The sequence below is a fragment of the Parasteatoda tepidariorum genome, chromosome 6, assembly GCF_982258835.1.
Source record: "Parasteatoda tepidariorum strain Cologne lab strain chromosome 6, Ptep-v5.0, whole genome shotgun sequence".
Lineage (NCBI taxonomy): Eukaryota > Metazoa > Arthropoda > Arachnida > Araneae > Theridiidae > Parasteatoda > Parasteatoda tepidariorum.
This window is the reverse complement of record NC_141760.1, coordinates 50,460,197-50,477,476: the sequence shown is the minus strand read 5'-3', so window position 1 is coordinate 50,477,476 and position 17,280 is coordinate 50,460,197. Positions and strand designations below refer to the sequence as shown.

General features: G+C 29.7%; 1 protein-coding gene across 7 annotated transcripts in view; it reads right to left on the bottom strand.

Annotated features, from left to right (window-relative positions):
• The window catches only part of LOC107447687 (teneurin-m), a 402,481-nt gene that overhangs the window by 28,375 nt on the left and 356,826 nt on the right, over positions 1-17,280 (bottom strand). For 4 of the 7 annotated variants that reach the window (XM_087165830.1, XM_043040120.3, XM_071178686.2 and 1 more), the window contains 6 exons: positions 14,522-14,728; positions 10,258-10,348; positions 7,654-7,856; positions 5,145-6,158; positions 3,795-4,072; positions 419-530 (listed from right to left, as the gene is read on the bottom strand). In XM_087165830.1, coding sequence (XP_087021956.1) covers positions 419-530; positions 3,795-4,072; positions 5,145-6,158; positions 7,654-7,856; positions 10,258-10,348; positions 14,522-14,728 — 1,905 coding nt within the window. The remainder of the gene's footprint in view (positions 1-418; positions 531-3,794; positions 4,073-5,144; positions 6,159-7,653; positions 7,857-10,257; positions 10,349-14,521; positions 14,729-17,280) is intronic. The other 3 variants (XM_087165832.1, XM_087165833.1, XM_071178690.2) reach the window with 1 other exon arrangement.

Genomic DNA, 17,280 nt, shown 5'->3' with positions numbered 1-17,280 from the left:
AAAAATATTTAAAAAAATTGCATGAAATAAACATAAATGTATTAGTTTTTAATGCATAAGCCAGAAAATAGCTTTAGAGCATAAACATACAAGAAAATTAAAAATATTAATATGCCAGATGATTTTTATCAGGAATGAAGAGGTCAAAAGTAGTAGAGATTTTTAGTTTCATTGTAAATTAGGAAGTTTTAAAAACTATAGTAATAAACAATAATTAGATTTAAATTGATTTAGTAATAATCAATATAATAACAGAGTTTAGATTTTATATAAATGTATATAATTTTAATCCATTGTTCACACACAACTTGTATAATATCTCATTTGGATAAGAAATTCAGGAAAATCTTGAAAAGAATTTCATTCTAAAAGCACACTTAATTCAAAAATCTAATGTATAACAGATTATTAATCTCACCAGTTAAATTCGGTATAAAGGCAACTTGTTGAGGCTGTTCTCCATCATTATATACAGATATATACCAAGAGCCTTGATCTAAGAACTGTACAAACTCCATTATAAAAGAGTCCTAAAAATGAAACATAATGGCTTAAAAATATGGATAAGTAATTATTTGAGATAAATAAATAAATATAAAGAAGCAATATGGTGGCTGAGTAGAGGGTCATCACTGGCCACAACTGTCTCCAGAAACACTTGCACAATTTCTGCATAGCTTCTACACTTTTGTAATCTAGGACTGGTCATGGATGGTGACCATCTTATCCTTTGCCAAGTTCTAATCAAACATTCTCTTACAGACCGCTACAGTGGGAACAGAGGCCTTTGGGATTCATAGACTATCATTACATTTGCTTCTATATAGTTCTTCGTATTTATTGCTGTAGTTAACTTTTTAATTTTGCAATAGTAGAGTGTTGCACATAAAGGAAGCACCTATTATTCCCACTTATTTGTGACATTACCTAAGAATAACTTTTACATTTTGTTTTTTAATGTTAATATATTTGTAAAAAAAAAGATGCTTGGACACATAACTTTTTGAGAGAAAAAAAAATCAATACAAGGCTGGGCTAAGCATTCGCCACCTAGCCAAATGATTTTTTTCACTGGGGAGCAAAATATATACGAAAAATTGTTAAGATTTGCATTTGGTGAAGACTTTTGAAAATTGGCAAATACTTCTGATACTTGACTAATTTATTGGGTAATAATTTGAAATCCTTAGTGCAGGCCCAGAATATATATATAAATATATATATATATATATATATATATATATATATATATATATATATATATATATATATATATATATATATATATATTAAAGTAAAAGATTCAATAAAAAGATATACAATAAAAAGATATACACTAAAAAGAAAAACACATTCAATATTGTTTAATAATATTCAATTTTAAACTTTTCAAGTCATCAAAATGAGAAAGTAGACTTTGTCCAAACTTTTAAAAAACAGCATTTGTGACTTTTATACTTATGGTTAACTTATAGATGAAATAAGTAAATAATAAATAAGATAGGGATCAAGATTTTGACTTAATTTATAGATAAATAGAAAATAAATAAACAAGAAAACTAGTTCTTAGAGTATACAATTCATATATGTAATAAAAAATAACAAAATAAATTTATTCAGCAATATTTGCAATTCATAGTTTTTGTTTAATAAAAACTAACCAAGGATTAAACCAGAAGTATGTATTATAAAACAAGAGTTTGATAAATAAACAATAAAATTATTTTAAGTGGTGGTATGAAATTTTTTAATACATGTTTCTAGAAATATAATAAAATGAAGGTTAAATCTTTTAAAATTAAACAATAAGTTTTGTACCTCTTAGTATTTGTTTAACAAAAAAGACTAGTTTGATAATTAAGGTACATGCACAATGCTATTATTTAGTGATTTCTATTATTTAACACATGAACTCTATTTTAAATGAAATTAAATGTACTTTTACATAAACAAGAATAAACAATGTGGAAAATATAATTTTTTCTTAAATAATAAACATTGATAAGAAAATATTAATACTGCTTATTAATAGAAAAAAAATGTTACATAATTGACATAAAACTATAAAATGTTAAAAGCATTGAGCATTTTCTAACTCTTTTTACACCATAAAATGCCATTGGCTTTTTCCCACTAAATGATTTCAATAATAAGATGATACCCACAGTGCAAAACATAATAATACAATAGTAAATGTTGTCAAAATAAATTAATAGACATAAGTTTCAGTTTAATGAGAATATATTTCATGTTTTAAAAATAAAGTTATATAATAAGAAAACATATTTACACATATTTGTATTAAAACATATTAACAGAAATAAATATATTGATTCATTTATTACTATATCTATATCAAATTATATTTGCATTATCCATAAGAGAACAATAGCTTAACCTATATTTATCAAATAATCGTAACATCACTAGCTTCACCATATTTTATCATTTCATTCAAGAATACAGTGACTGTTGCTAATAAAACCACTGAATTAAAAAAAAAACAGCCCTTCTTTTAAAATCAAATTCGCACGAACGGAATCATTACAATATCAAACTATACTAAAACCATTCTTCAATAAAACCATTAATGTCATTTTGTAAAATCAAATTTTAGTTAGAGTTTAATGTATGTTTTCAAAATAAAAAACTCAGCATTTTTATTGTCTGAATAAGTAGAATTTTCTATTTTATCAAGTTTTGCAAGCATATATAAGAAAAATTTCGTCCCCCTTACAAACAAAAAGATCAAAATTATGAATGTGGAAATTGAAGGATGGGATATAGAAAAAAAAATTGAGAGGAAGTTAAAGGTATCCAGATGAAAACTGTTTATGAATTAAAAAAAGCTTGGGAAATCATTCAATGTCGATGATCATCATTCACTCACTAACGTACAACTATATTCAATGTCTGAAAAGCGCTTAATATTTTAAAATGAACTTTACTGCAAAGAAAAAGCAATATTGAAAGTTACAAAAGTTTCTATAAATTTTAAAACCATGTTAAAACTTTTATTTCAAATTTTGATAATCAAGCAAATATGCTAATAAAGTCAAACCTAATTATAATGAAAACCTGGATAAAACCTACTTAATTCCCTCTTACAGCTTGAATAATATGTTTTTTTTGTTTGGGGAATTTCCTTATTAATGGTTTTCATGTTGACGAATTCCTTTTTGGTACTTTCTGGGCCATGAGTTTTGTTAAAAGTACAAAAACATTACAAAGAGACAATCTCACAGTTCAAAGCAAATTAGCAAACTTATTTTTTACTGAGCAGAATTAAAAATTAAATAAAGTACAATATTTTTAATTTAATAAGTATGTTGAAGTTTCATGAACCAGTTTTTTACAAGCACTCAGTTGAAACAAGCAAACATTATGGTTCCTTCAAGCTCCTCATAACTAAGTTTAACTGCATTTTAAAACTCTTTAACTTAAAAATTATAGCTCATAACTCTTTAAAATATTAAATGCTGCTTCACCAAAAATAAAACATAAAATGTAGTAATAAATGTCTGTGTATCTGTAAAGTTTAATTTTGAAAAATGTTTCTTCAACTGAAGATATTCTAATTTATAAAATACAGACACTTTATAAAACAAACATAATTTCAATACTCAACAGGCTTTGTAGTAACATGAATGGAACAAGTATAATCATAAGTTTCACAATGACATTCAACATTTTTTTCAGTCAAACAATAAATAAATCACCATTTTTGTTTTTTTGCTTTTTCTAAAAAATAAAATAAAACAACTGTTACGGTAACAATGAAAATGAATAATTACCTTCGTAGATCTCTTGCTATCCTTTTTTCTGGTGTCCAAAATCTCTACAAAATCATACCTTGTGTGTGTAGGTATGCCATTCCTTCTTCCATAAACACCAACACTAGCACCTTCAGGTAAGGAATAATTGAATTTGACTAAAGAGGGGGCGTGTTGTTGAAAATGAATATTCCAATGGCCAAATGAGTCAACTTTACGAGCATATGTTTTTCCTAAATAAATTTCTGAAAACGTTTCTGTAGTGGGAGGCAATGTCTTTGAGGGTAATGAAGAAGGGCCTGAAAGATTTCATACCATTGTTAGTTTGTTATTTTCACGTACTACATTTGTTTTAACCTTAATTAACTGTACATCTCTACAAAGTTATACCCATATTGTTCTTTTACAAAAAAAAAAATTGATCATAAAATTAATCAAATTATATAAATATGAACATAATATAAAAAATAAATGAAAGAGTAATTTCCCAAAGGAAATATGAATTAAATTTAGCTGATAGTAATAGCTTAAAAAATAGACAGTAAGAACAAGCAAAGAATTAAAAACTAGAAAAAAGAGAAGAGATTTGAAAAGTAACAAAATAGAAATTAGAATAAATAATAACATAACTAAAATTAAAACATATCGAAGTAAATCTAGTTCTTTTTATAAATTTTAAAAAAAATTGAATGAAATAATTTAAAGCTGCCAAACAGAAATATATCAGGACAAACAAAATTATAAAACATTTTAATTTAAAATACAATAAACTAAACAAGATGCACCAGTTAACATTAAATTTGGTTTGTCTAACTTATATTTTAATGAATAAAATGTTTCACTTATTAGTTTAACAATAACGTTAATAGAAGAACTGATAAAGTAAGACAATTCAATATACTATAATATTTATCAAACATGATAGCATCTACTTTAATAATAAAAAAAGTTTAAAAATAAGTCCACAATAAAACTGTTGGAACTTTTCTATAAGCCTTTTAAAAACAGCCAGGTAAATCATTTGATGAATAACATTACACAAATTCAATATCCCATCTGTGCGAGCATTAAAAAATGCGTTAAGTAAATTAACAATGAACTAATTCCACAATCACCCATATAAAGAAAAGTGTTGCAACAGTTTCATAATGCATACCTCCAAAACCCCAAAATTAGTATTGTTAGTTGTTAGTACATTATAAAATTAAGTACACTATAATTAGTAAACTTACAAGGAAAAATGAAACAATGGAAGTAAGTTTTCTGGTTAGAGAGCATTTCAGAAGGTTAAGCCAAAGCAGAAAAGAAATGGTGAGCAGTTTGGTAGAAGCCACATCAGACAACACTGGAGGTATACAATCTGTAACTTACCATAAGTGGGATTCTCAGATGCTGAAGCAAAAGTTGACTCAGAACTGACTGAAGCTGTAGTTACAGCTAAAGAGAGATTATCAGAACTATCTTCACGAACTGAATGTGTCACTTCATCTTCTGATGGTGCGTCCAACTCTTCATTACTATAAGTAGAGACTTTTGATAATGCATTAGAAAAGCCTGATTCAACATTTTTATCCTCAACACTAATACCCTCAGTGGTTGAAGAAGCCACACCACTTACAAATTCACCACCAAATGGTGAAACAGAAAAACTTTCCGATAATGTCAATCCAGACAACGAGCTGTTCATAGTTATTTCTTGCACCTCCTCAGTGGTGGATGAAATCTTAACAGATGGTTGCTCAGAGGGATAATACTTGTCAACTTGCTCATATTCTGGATATTTATAGATATCAGACACCTCAGAGCTTTTTGGCAATAAGATAGGAGGATCGATGACACTTTCTTCTTTGAGACGATCGAAATGATTGAGCAACAAAGCTGAAGCATCTTGGATCAATGCTTCAGGACTGGATACAACCTGGATTGGTGTCTGGTGTTTTTTATTGTTTGAATCATCTCTTAATCTTAGCTCTTCTGCAATTGGGAATTTTTCCCTTTTACTTTTACCATTTGAATCAAATGCGTCCAAAGGTATTAAATAATCATCATTGAGCTCAGCATTAGGTAATTTGGCAACAGTGAAATCTACCTCATCAGGAGATTCTTCTGCAATGGCTGCTTCACCACTAGAAACATCACCATGCTCTTCTAAAACACTTTTTAAAGTAGTGGGTATAGTTTTATAGTCTTCAATGGGATTATTAATAATAGTACTGCCAGCTTCTCTAATTTTTCGTATATGAGGTACAATTTCACTAGGTTTATTACATTTGCATAAAGGGTACATACTTTTGATTTCTGTTCCATCACTAGTTCTGCCCATGTCTTCAATCATCACAGGACAAGGGTGTTTGTTCGCATACTGCCAATTCAGAACTGCAACTGCTAAAAAAAGAGAAGCTTTCTAATAGTAATTAAAAAAATAATGTCAAAAACTTTAAGAAAACATAAATATAGTTGGTACATAAAGGAAAAGGATACATGAATCACTCAAAAGGAAAGGGGAAAGTTCCTGGTCATGTAATTATTTGAATGAAACAAAATTATAATAATTAAGATTAATGTGAAAACTTTAATAAACCATATGCAATTTACGATTCTTCCGACAAAAATTTCATACCTTATCTGATTATTGTTGTAGTGATCATTAATATTATGATTAATTCTTAAATTTAGTTCTTATTTCTATACTTGAAAAAATATTAAATTTTTTGGAGGGAAAAAATTACCAAATTTATTAGTTTTAATAAATTAGATAATAAACATTAAAAAATTTACTACAATAACTTAATCTACAATTTTTATTTAAAAATATAAATAATATTACTCCTCATTAGTTTTAATAGAGATGAAATGTATTTCCATAAAGAATTGAAATGTAAATCCTTACTTATACAATTTTAAAATAATTTTTATTTCAGAAGCATATAAAAATAGTTTTTACTATAATTCTTTTATTTATACATCCATTTAAATTTTTAAGTTAACAGTTAATAAATATTTTGAACTTTATAAGAATGGTACAACATTTTCAAATTTCCTAATTCACGGAGGAAAGTTCTATGCTTCTTTCTTTCTTTTTTATCTATTAAAAACATAACAAAATATGCAATCAAATCTCTACCACCGTTTCAGTTTTTCGAAAGTCATTAAACCAGGGGTGATTGTGAGCCCAAGTCAAAATTCCGGAAAATTTCTTGAGTAAAAAAAAAAAAAAAAAAACAGATTAAATGGAAAAAAATGTAAACAGGTTTTTCTTCTTCCATTTTCTCAATCTTTCTTAGTTACTTAAAATATATTTAAAATTTTACTTATACTTTTACCATTTACACATACCTATGATAACCTGGAGAAATAATTGAAATTTACAAATATGTCTTTCTTTCTTGAGTTTACGATAATGATAACTATTTACTGATAAAAAATTAATATAAATCTTGAATATAAAGTTTATAAAGTATCTGGCTCTCCCTTACAAACAAATAAAATAAAATGTGTTTTTAAGTTCCACCTTTCAAAATTTGATTTCCGGAAACTTTTGGGATCAATGATTTTTATAAACCTCTGGACCTTCGATCTCCGGAAACTTTCGGATCACGGTTAGTGAAAAATCCGGATTTCTTTCAGAGCATAATCAGCCCTGCTAAACAGTATCATTAGAAAAAAAGATGATAATATCATTAAACTAATGACACAAAGTAAAAGAAATAAATAAACAATAATTTGTTAATCTTTACCAGACACTTACTTTTCACATTATCATATATCATACTATATATCATACATACATATATCATTCACATATCATACTAAGACTGTTTTATTAAAAAAAAGAAAAAATGAATAAACATGCAAAATGTACTAATAAAATTTGACTTACCAATGAAATATGCTAGGGAAGTTAAAAGAACCAATGATAAAAAAATGAAAATAATAGCAGTGCATTTCCAACTACATCGAGATGATAATGTTTTTCTAAACTGAAATCGTGAATGACTAAATCGGCTGGACAGTGGACGCCTCAGGTTATTGCGGACGGGGATACCAGGCACAGATGCTGTTGAAGGATATGACATATGACACCTGCATTTAAAGACAAAAAAAAAGTTAAATTAGAAAAAATGATAATTAATTGAAAAATCAAAATAAAGATTGAATCAACAAATTATTATTATTAGCTTCAATATAAAATAGTTGACTTTACCATAATGTCACAAAAAACTAACTAAACACAATATTTGATTGTTACTAGAAGAAAGAATAAAAGAGTTCAAAATTATGGAGATTAAAACTTAAATTTTAAATATTTCTTATATTATACTAAGTTTTATTAGAAACTGTAGTGCTTAATAGTTCTTTTACTGTAATAGATATAGATGAAAATAATTGTAAATAATCATGTGATTCATAACCAATAACGAGATTAGAGTGATAATTTTAGGTAACATATATCTAACAGTTGGAATAACAGGTCGCAAGTCAAAACTTTAATATATTTCACTGAAGATGCAGTTGGTAAGAATATTTTTCAAACCACTGATGGTAAGCTGTGTGCTCTAATTTTGATCCTTTATTAGAAACTGTAGTGCTTAATAGTTCTTTTACTGTAATAGATATAGATGAAAATAATTGTAAATAATCATGTGATTCATAACCAATAACGAGATTAGAGTGATAATTTTAGGTAACATATATCTAACAGTTGGAATAACAGGTCGCAAGTCAAAACTTTAATATATTTCACTGAAGATGCAGTTGGTAAGAATATTTTTCAAACCACTGATGGTAAGCTGTGTGCTCTAATTTTGATCCTGGTTATCCACTTAAAAGCCAACGTGTATACACATGTAAGCCCATTGACGGTTTCGCATGTAAAAAGTCCTTTGGTACACAAACAACATGTCCATAATAGGTAAGTGCCCCTGGCATCGTAAGATGATATTTCCAGTGATGATTTCCTAGGTAATTCTTAATCCTTATGATGTACTTTCATTAGAAGTTTGTCGCAACATTTACAGGACACCCTGTATATTATACTTAATTAACTCTGTATATTATACTGTATATTATATTGTACTTAATCCCTTAACATATTTCAGAAAAATGGACCAAAAATGGAACATTTTTTTGACTGTTTAATTTTGTTCTTTATATTATTATAAAAGTTAAAAAATGGTTTTTTATTAAATAACTAAAATTTTAAATGCAATAACTGCTGTGTTTATAATTTTTACATGCACATAAAAAAAAGTAATGGATTACACACATATCATATTCAATTAGAGCAAATTAAACAAAATTTCGAAGCTAAATGCAACATAACTAGTATAAAATAAAAACACAATATGATTTTCAATACATAAATTTTACAAATTTTTACAGTATGGTGTATCCCAAAACCTGGTATTGCACTCAAGCCCATTTCGCACGCTTTGCAATTAACTCGTGCCTCACATCCCATCCTCTTCCCTTCTTTATATTTAGGACAGCATATAAAACTCTGTCTGGTTGGAGTAGATTTTTTCCCTGTTGGTGGAATGTGTTCTGGAAAGTGTCCGACCCACATTTTCCCTCTCTCAGCTAAAGTCATAATCAGTGAAAAACTAAAATCACTAATGCCATCTATTAGAAAAATAGCGAATTAAGTATCCTAAAGTAGAAACGACTTCAGCTTGGGCTTCACAAAATAGAAACGTTAATTTTTCTCTTGCTCGAAGTCAGTTCGGGCACCCCAAATACTGCGCCCAAACTGGATTCGGGCGATACTGGGAAGGGGTTAATTAAAACCAGAGGTCCACATATGTGTACCTAAAATTTTTAGCCCAATAGCAGTGTAATTCATATTTTATTTATCTTATTATGACTTAGGGCCATAAAATAGAAATTCAGAACTGCAAAATATATTTTTGCAATATTCCTTTATGATTCAGAAGTGAGGAGGTTAAAATATCTCAAATTCTATTTATTAGCACTTGTAGAATATTTTTACTTTTTAAAATTGCAGCATAACCTATATACCGTTCTTAAAACCACAATTCCAAGCTTAGGAGAAAGAAAAAATTAACAAGTCTGTTTGCATTTCTGAGACGGTTGAAGCGGTTTTCTTCATTCCTACATGAAGCAGTAAGCTAGACAAAATACAAACACTAGTAAAACACCAATTTAAGTAAACTTTAATGAGAAGTTCTAAACTAATAGGTAATTTAAGTTTCTAACTAATTTCTCTTAACTCTGACAGACAAGGTTAGAGATTTAAAACCAGCAAGTAAGGTTTCTTTCTTAAATAACTAAATAAAAAAAAAATGTTTCAAACAAAAACAAAACTTTTTCTGTTTCCTCAAAACAGTTCTTTTCTTGATTTTTTATATGTACCCTGATACAAGGACACATAAAGTTAATAAGCGTACTACTTCTTAAATAGTTTGAAGTCCACTACTGAGTAATGCTTATCATTAAATTAATAAGAGTTTAGTTTACTACTTGCCTTTCAGGATTTTTTGAATCCACATGGTGCGAAGTTCCATGAGAAGCATTTGTATCACTTTTTTTCGCAGATGCGGATAGCTTGGGAACATCTGAAAATAAAGTAGGGAAAGAAAATACCATTTACTAATTTGATGACAAGTTAAAAAACTCAAGTACCTGAAAGAAATACTAAAAATAAGTCTACCTTAGGTTTCATTACTAAAAAACTATCGCCTAAATTTTATAAATAAAATTAATCCCTGCAAAAGTTTTAAATAATGTATAAGTTTTAATTTATCGTTTTATTTTAAACCAACTTTAAATTTTGTGTCATTTTTTGAGTTTTAGAGCGATTTTGACTACCTAGTTCTGTGCAGCTTAAGTTTAAAGAAAATTATTAAGGCTTATAAACTGAAGGGTGAATAAAAAGTGTAATTCCTCGTCTCACCTTTGAAGAAGGGAGTTCAAAATTCAAATTACTGTCATCGTAGTTTTATTTACGTCGCACTAGAGCTGCCCAACGGGTTATTGGTGTGGTCTGGGAAACATCTCTGAGGATGATCCGAAGACCTACATTAGATCCTCTGCAGAGGGGATGATTCCTCCGCTTCAGTAGCCCGACGACCAGTGCACGAAGTCCTGCACTTTACTGCAGAACAGTTTAACGTGAACCGATACTGCACACACTCGGTCTCTTCACAGGCTGATTGAAGTGGTCATCCACCGGCACAATGACCGCTGACATTGATGTTTGACTTCGATGATTTACAGGGAACATTGTGTTTTAATGATCATTCTTCTGCGGGGCAAATTCAAATTCTACCGCGCAATGTTTGATGAATTGATTGTTTATTTATTTTAGTCGCAACAAAAAAAACTTTGCGAAAGTTGCCGCAATTAGGAATTTTCGAACCTTTCGAATTTTCTAAGAAATAGTATTTTTCAACCTCGTCCCTTTCCCTTCGATACTCAAACTATTTATCCGATTTATTTTTGATTTTTGTGAAATTATAGATAATCAAATAAGATATTCCAAAGACCCCCTTTTTATGCAAATAGAAAGAATGAAATAAAAATACTTTTTTACTTCCTGAAATTCAGATTATCCTAGCAGGGATGATTCCCAAACCGTCACCAATTGCTCATTGTGCATTGTGCCCATTACTACTACTAGTTTACAACTAGAGCACCTTCTGGAATAATTATTTATGACAACAAATAATTATTATGGCCCTCCTTTAATGAAGATTAACAAACGAAACTTTTATCATGTTGCTCTGCAGTACTTCATTTCCCCCATTGTTGTAGTTTTGTGTCATATTCGACTTAAAAACTCGAATTTTATCCAAAAGAGCCATTAAACACAAAAAAAAAGACCTAGAATAATTTAAATGTGATATAAAATCTGTTTTTACCATTAAAGTATTCACATTAAGAAGATACTTAATCACCTAAAATAAATTTTAAGTCGATAAGAAACTGCAAAATTAGTTTGGGTACTTGCAACTCGAGAGGAAGAACACCTTTGAAATCACATGGTTGTGCTTAATTAAGTTATTGTATTTGGCACGTTAATGATACAACTTTTGGGCTTGGTTTATTATCATGTTATATATCAATTTTCAGGTTATATTTCATTAAATACCTGAAAGCGACGTCACTCATTTGTGTCAAATCTAATTGGTCGCTGAATCGTGGTTTAAGCAAGTGCTATGATTTGACTACGCGTGACGTTGCTTTCAGGCGTCAAATTAACGAATTAAAAATCACTACTTCTCTAACCGAATTTTTAAAAACGCAGGCGAACATAAATAGCATACTATGTTTTTCATTCATTCGTATCAAACTAGCAGGGTGTCTGTCTGCGACTAATTTCAAGCGATTTCTCATAAATGGCAGCAGTAGTTCAGTTAAAAAGCAGAGGCATAAGATTTCAAGCATTATCAATTCAAGTATATATATGTATACATACAATTGCAATGTAAAGGCTGTTTTTTTATGTAATCTGGGTCCCAGCCTCAGCCAACTGCACGGTTTTGGCCATTTCTCCCCTACTACTTTCTATCTCCATCATCTCAGAAAAATTGATTCGATGTTGAAACATAAAATTGATTCTTTGAACAATTATATGGTGCAATTTTCCTGCAACCTTAATTGAGTGCTAAATTGAACAATTTTTTATTGTTATTTTTATCTAGTTTTAGTTGCTGAACTGAAATTATATTTTAAGTATTTAAAATTTTATTTATCAGTAAATGAAAAATTCTATCGCTTCTCTAAATTGCAACATAACTTATCGTTCTTAAAACCACAATTCTAATTTCATAGGGGGAAAAAATGAAAAATAAGTTTCTTTAAAGATTCAATCAATCCTTGAGTAAAGAATTATAGTAATGAAATAGCACATATAATTTAAAAGAGGAAAAATTTAAAAAAAAGTAGAAGATGAAATGGCGTACAGTGACAAATAGAAACATTCTTTGAAATACTATAAAATACAAAAAGAAAGAAAAATATAGTTTTCATTTTCGTCAAATGAATCAAAGTTCTGAAAAGGGTAGTCGTCGACGACAAAGTCGATTAGTGTTTTGAAAAACTTTTTACCAAATCGAACCAAAGGCATGTACTAATGGAAATTCCACGCTGAAAAAGAAGAAGTAATGATTTTCTCAGACGATATTTTTCTGCGTCCATCCGTATTTATTTTAAAGGTTATGGTGTTTTGAATGATGCCAGCGTTAGTTTTGAAAGGTTCAGTTCAAAATGTATTTTCCGCTTTTAAAAAGTAAAAGGCGGCAATATTTTCGAGTAAAAATAAATTTAGTAAATTATGAAGAACACTTTCAAACAAAATGCATGTTTGCGAATGAATAAAAAAGTAAAATTTTTATTTAAAAGTTTAGAGAAGCGATAATAACAATAAGTGAGCTTTACTGAAAGTTTAAAACAGTGAAGTGAACATAATATGTGGACATACATAAATGAATAATTTTAATGGTAGCGTTACAAAATGCGTTTATTTGATTTGTTGAATTTACTATGTAATATGTCTTATCTAATTTAATTTGTAATTACGGTTTATTTCAAAAAGAAAATTTAAAAGAACTGCGTTGAAAAGAAAAGTCTACTAAAGCATTTTTAACGTATCTAGTAATTGTTTTTAATAAAATTTGAATTCTTACCTTTTTTCGAATTATGAAAGAGTGGCTTAACTGTTTGATTTTTTTAATCACACTCATACTTTTCTATATTATTTTAGGCTATTTGTATAGGTTATATTTGCATAGGTTTTTCATAGGATAATTGTATTTTCAGATAATTGAAAAATTTGTTCCCTTTTTCAATCATCGTCATGCTGATCCTAACTGTAGCCCTGACGAGCTAAGATTTTTTATTTTATTTTATAACCATCGTTGAGAGAACAGCCAACCCAATTTAGGGCTCGCGACTGCCAATGTTCAACTCCGTAGCCTTGCAATTTTGAAAGCAATTAAAAAGATAAGGGAACTCCTGGATCAAGTATTGGAAGAAATTTGCCATCGTGGAGGACTTTTTGATGAAACTAACCCGCATTTACGTTACATGGAGAGCAAAACAACAAAAACCTCCCATGATTAGCCTGACGGTAAGGGGTCTCTAACCTATGATCTACCACTCAGGATATTTTACACCAGCACTGAAGTCGTGTGAACAGGGTGCGGAATTCGAATCGACTAGCCATCGATGGGATTCGAACCCACCTCATTAGGAGACGAGGGCTCTATTCCATAAACCACCACGGCTCTTGGATGGACGAAGATTGAAGCAATTAGTGCTTTAAACATTTGAATCTTCTTACGCATTGAAAGACGGATGAAGAAATCATCTGTGTTTATTTGTACTGCGCTTATTTTCGATTTGTTGTTATTTTTACACGTTTCGTATCTTCTGGCGATAACGCCACTGGCCAACACCTCCTAGAAGTAGAAAGGCTTCAGCACGGATCAATTTATTAGTCTCATGTGACGAAGTTAACTGCGCAGTAGACGAAAAATAAGAAAGATGTCATTACGTTAGGAGTACTAAGCTGCGCAGTGGTTGAAAATACAGTTACGTTTGGACTACTAAGGGATATTTATGGTAACCCGTGCTGAGGCCTGTTCTTTCTAGGAGGTGTTGCACTGGCTGACTCTGATCAGACGCTGACTATTGCATTGAAGTTCTGGTTTCGATAGTCCTAGATAATGATATGAAACGTTTATGGGTCTAGGTTTTAATTATAGGATTAAACTCCAGTCACTCACCGCTGGGAATAAAAATGGATCCAGAGGGTGTCCTTGCCAAGCAAGAGGCAAAATCTTGCTCATTTTCTCTCAGTTGGTTTTCTTGGATGTTGTCTCCGGTATTGAGAGCGTTGTTATTAGCTCCTAAACTTTGTGGCACTTTGCTACCGGTCTTACCCATCGATAGCTTATGGGAGGTGACTAGACTGGATGAGTTATCCATTAGACCTAAACCAGAGAGAAAAAAAACAATACTTGTCAGCATATTCTACATCCCACACACATGAGAAGGGTTCCAAAATCTCTGGAAATGATAATAAATAAACTAGATATATAAGATCCTAAACAACGTTTAGAATCAAATTCATGAAGCATGGAGCTGTGCAGTGTGTTCTATATATTTCGCCTTTAATGTATGCATATTTAGAATCCTTGTTCTAGTTGTTAAAATTTTGTAAGTTAGGTGTCACAAATTATTATTTAAACGAGGAAAAAACCTAAAACAATATCGAATTGAAACGAATCACTACAGAAGTAAGTAGGACTGAAAAATGAGAACTCGTTTGATTGCCGGAAAAAACAAGGAGAAGATTATTGAAAATACATTTGAGTTTTATCACACAATCAAACTGGTTTTGATTTGGTTCTTCTCATTTTTCTCTCAATTGTTTCAACAGCTTTCGATAGCTTTTTGCTTCTTCCTCGTTTAGACATTAATCTATGGATTCCCAATACATGTTTTTTTTCTGTTGCTTCAATCCTTACGAGAATTTTAAATATATATTAATAGCTATTAAGAGCATATTAAGGGAAATATTGTGTAAAAATATTATGAAATATTAGGAAACGCATACATCGACACAATTGTTTTTTATTTTTTTTTGAGAAAAATAATTGAAGAAATCTTTATTTGTTCAACTAATGCATTTTTGCTTACTTGTATCTCCCCTCCCCCTATTTAAATTCACGTAATCCCAACTCTTTCTGGTACTTTGTTGTCAAATAAAAGCTTAACCGACTCGTTTTTTTGTCCCACTGTAAACAGCATTGATAGTTTGATTAGATAGGAAACAAGTTTTTGTTTAATATTTTATTATAATTTTTTTTAACGATGCAGATCAAAAAAAGAACAAATTATAAGTTTAGAGTCTAGGGGAGAAACATAAACAAGTTTTTAAGAAATATAATTTAAATTTTTTCTAGAACAGCAGCTTTTAACAATAGCATATAAATATCAGCAAAATTTGGTAAATATTTACCAGTCAGCAAGAAAGTTGGCAAACAAATTTTTCAAATAAAAAAAAAATAAGTACAAAGAGAAATTATAATGTGGAACTAAATTATTCTGTCATCAAATTATTCTTGTGAAGCATTCGCTATAAAATCGTTTTCTTCCATTTTTTGTCTGAGTGATTTTAGGCGACAAAACATGGTACGGATCATTACACATGGTACAAGTTTTCTATTTCAATTCTTTTTTATTTTGGTTATGTGCCAAAACCATCGGAGCTGATTGTCCATTCCGTGAGATGAAAGCATCCATTTTTTAGATTCTTGTATGTGGTTAGGGGATAATTGTTATCACCCATCACTGTTATGATTTATCATGGGGAAATAAGTTTGAAAGTGAAAACTTCGGTTGGCTTCTACAACTGATTCAAATTGGCTTTTTACTGATTGGATAAGAGCCAAAATTGCATTTAGAAAATTCACTTTAATGTCTTTATGGAATACGCTTTAAAGTATAAGTTGTTTCTTCCTTTTTTAAATGATAAATTATTTAAAAACATACCGAAGTATTTTCATTTATGCACTGCTAAAATGTGGAAATCAAATATTCTGCAGATTATTTAGCCGATGTGTAAATTAATTACACTGTTAGAAATTTCAGTGGGGAAAATGGTTGAATTACAATTTACCTAATTGTTATTTTAATATATTCACGCAAAACAGTCATGTAACAAATAAAATGATATTCAAATTGTTAACTGTGAGAAAAATGGTTTATTAAGTGCCTTCATCTGATACGGTTAAGCACGAAGCAACAACTGAACCCACCTAATGAAGCACCTTAGTTTCATGCAGATGGAGCCGAGAGTCTGTCAATCTCTTGACCGACAGAATTGGGTTCGAGTCTCAGCGTTGACACCACAATGTTTCCATCAACACATTAAGACTTTTCCGTGTCTTGCACTACCCAATTTGTTACCCTGGGCTATTAGAATACGATACTCTCACTCACACATAGATGGCAGCACCATAAAGCTTCTAAACTATCGCCAATGTCGAGTTAAATTTCTTTTTTACGGTTTTGAAACCACGCTAGTTATAAATGGTTAAAAACTGTATAGTTTATATTCATGCTTTTTTTACCATACTAGTCGTAAACGGTTTCAAAACCGTTAATGTTAAAAATGTCCTTTACCGTAAACTTTACGGTTAATGAAGGACAATCTGCTGCCGGAAATTTTACCTTAATTTCAGTATGAAAATTCTAACTGTGTACTTAAACAAAATCAATGACGCAATAATAGTAGCAGAAGATAATGTTGCAACAAGTAAAAGTAATTAATAAAGATAAATGGTATGATAATTTTTTAACATATATTTGCTACCTTGGGCTATACGAATAAGATACTCTCATTCACTCAAAGATTACAGCACCATAAAGCTGCTTAATACAAAAAAGTCAAGCATTTCCCAACTCTCATGATAAGGGGAAACAACTAGATAAACTAATAAAACCACATTTCATTGTTCATTTGATAAAACACAACTTA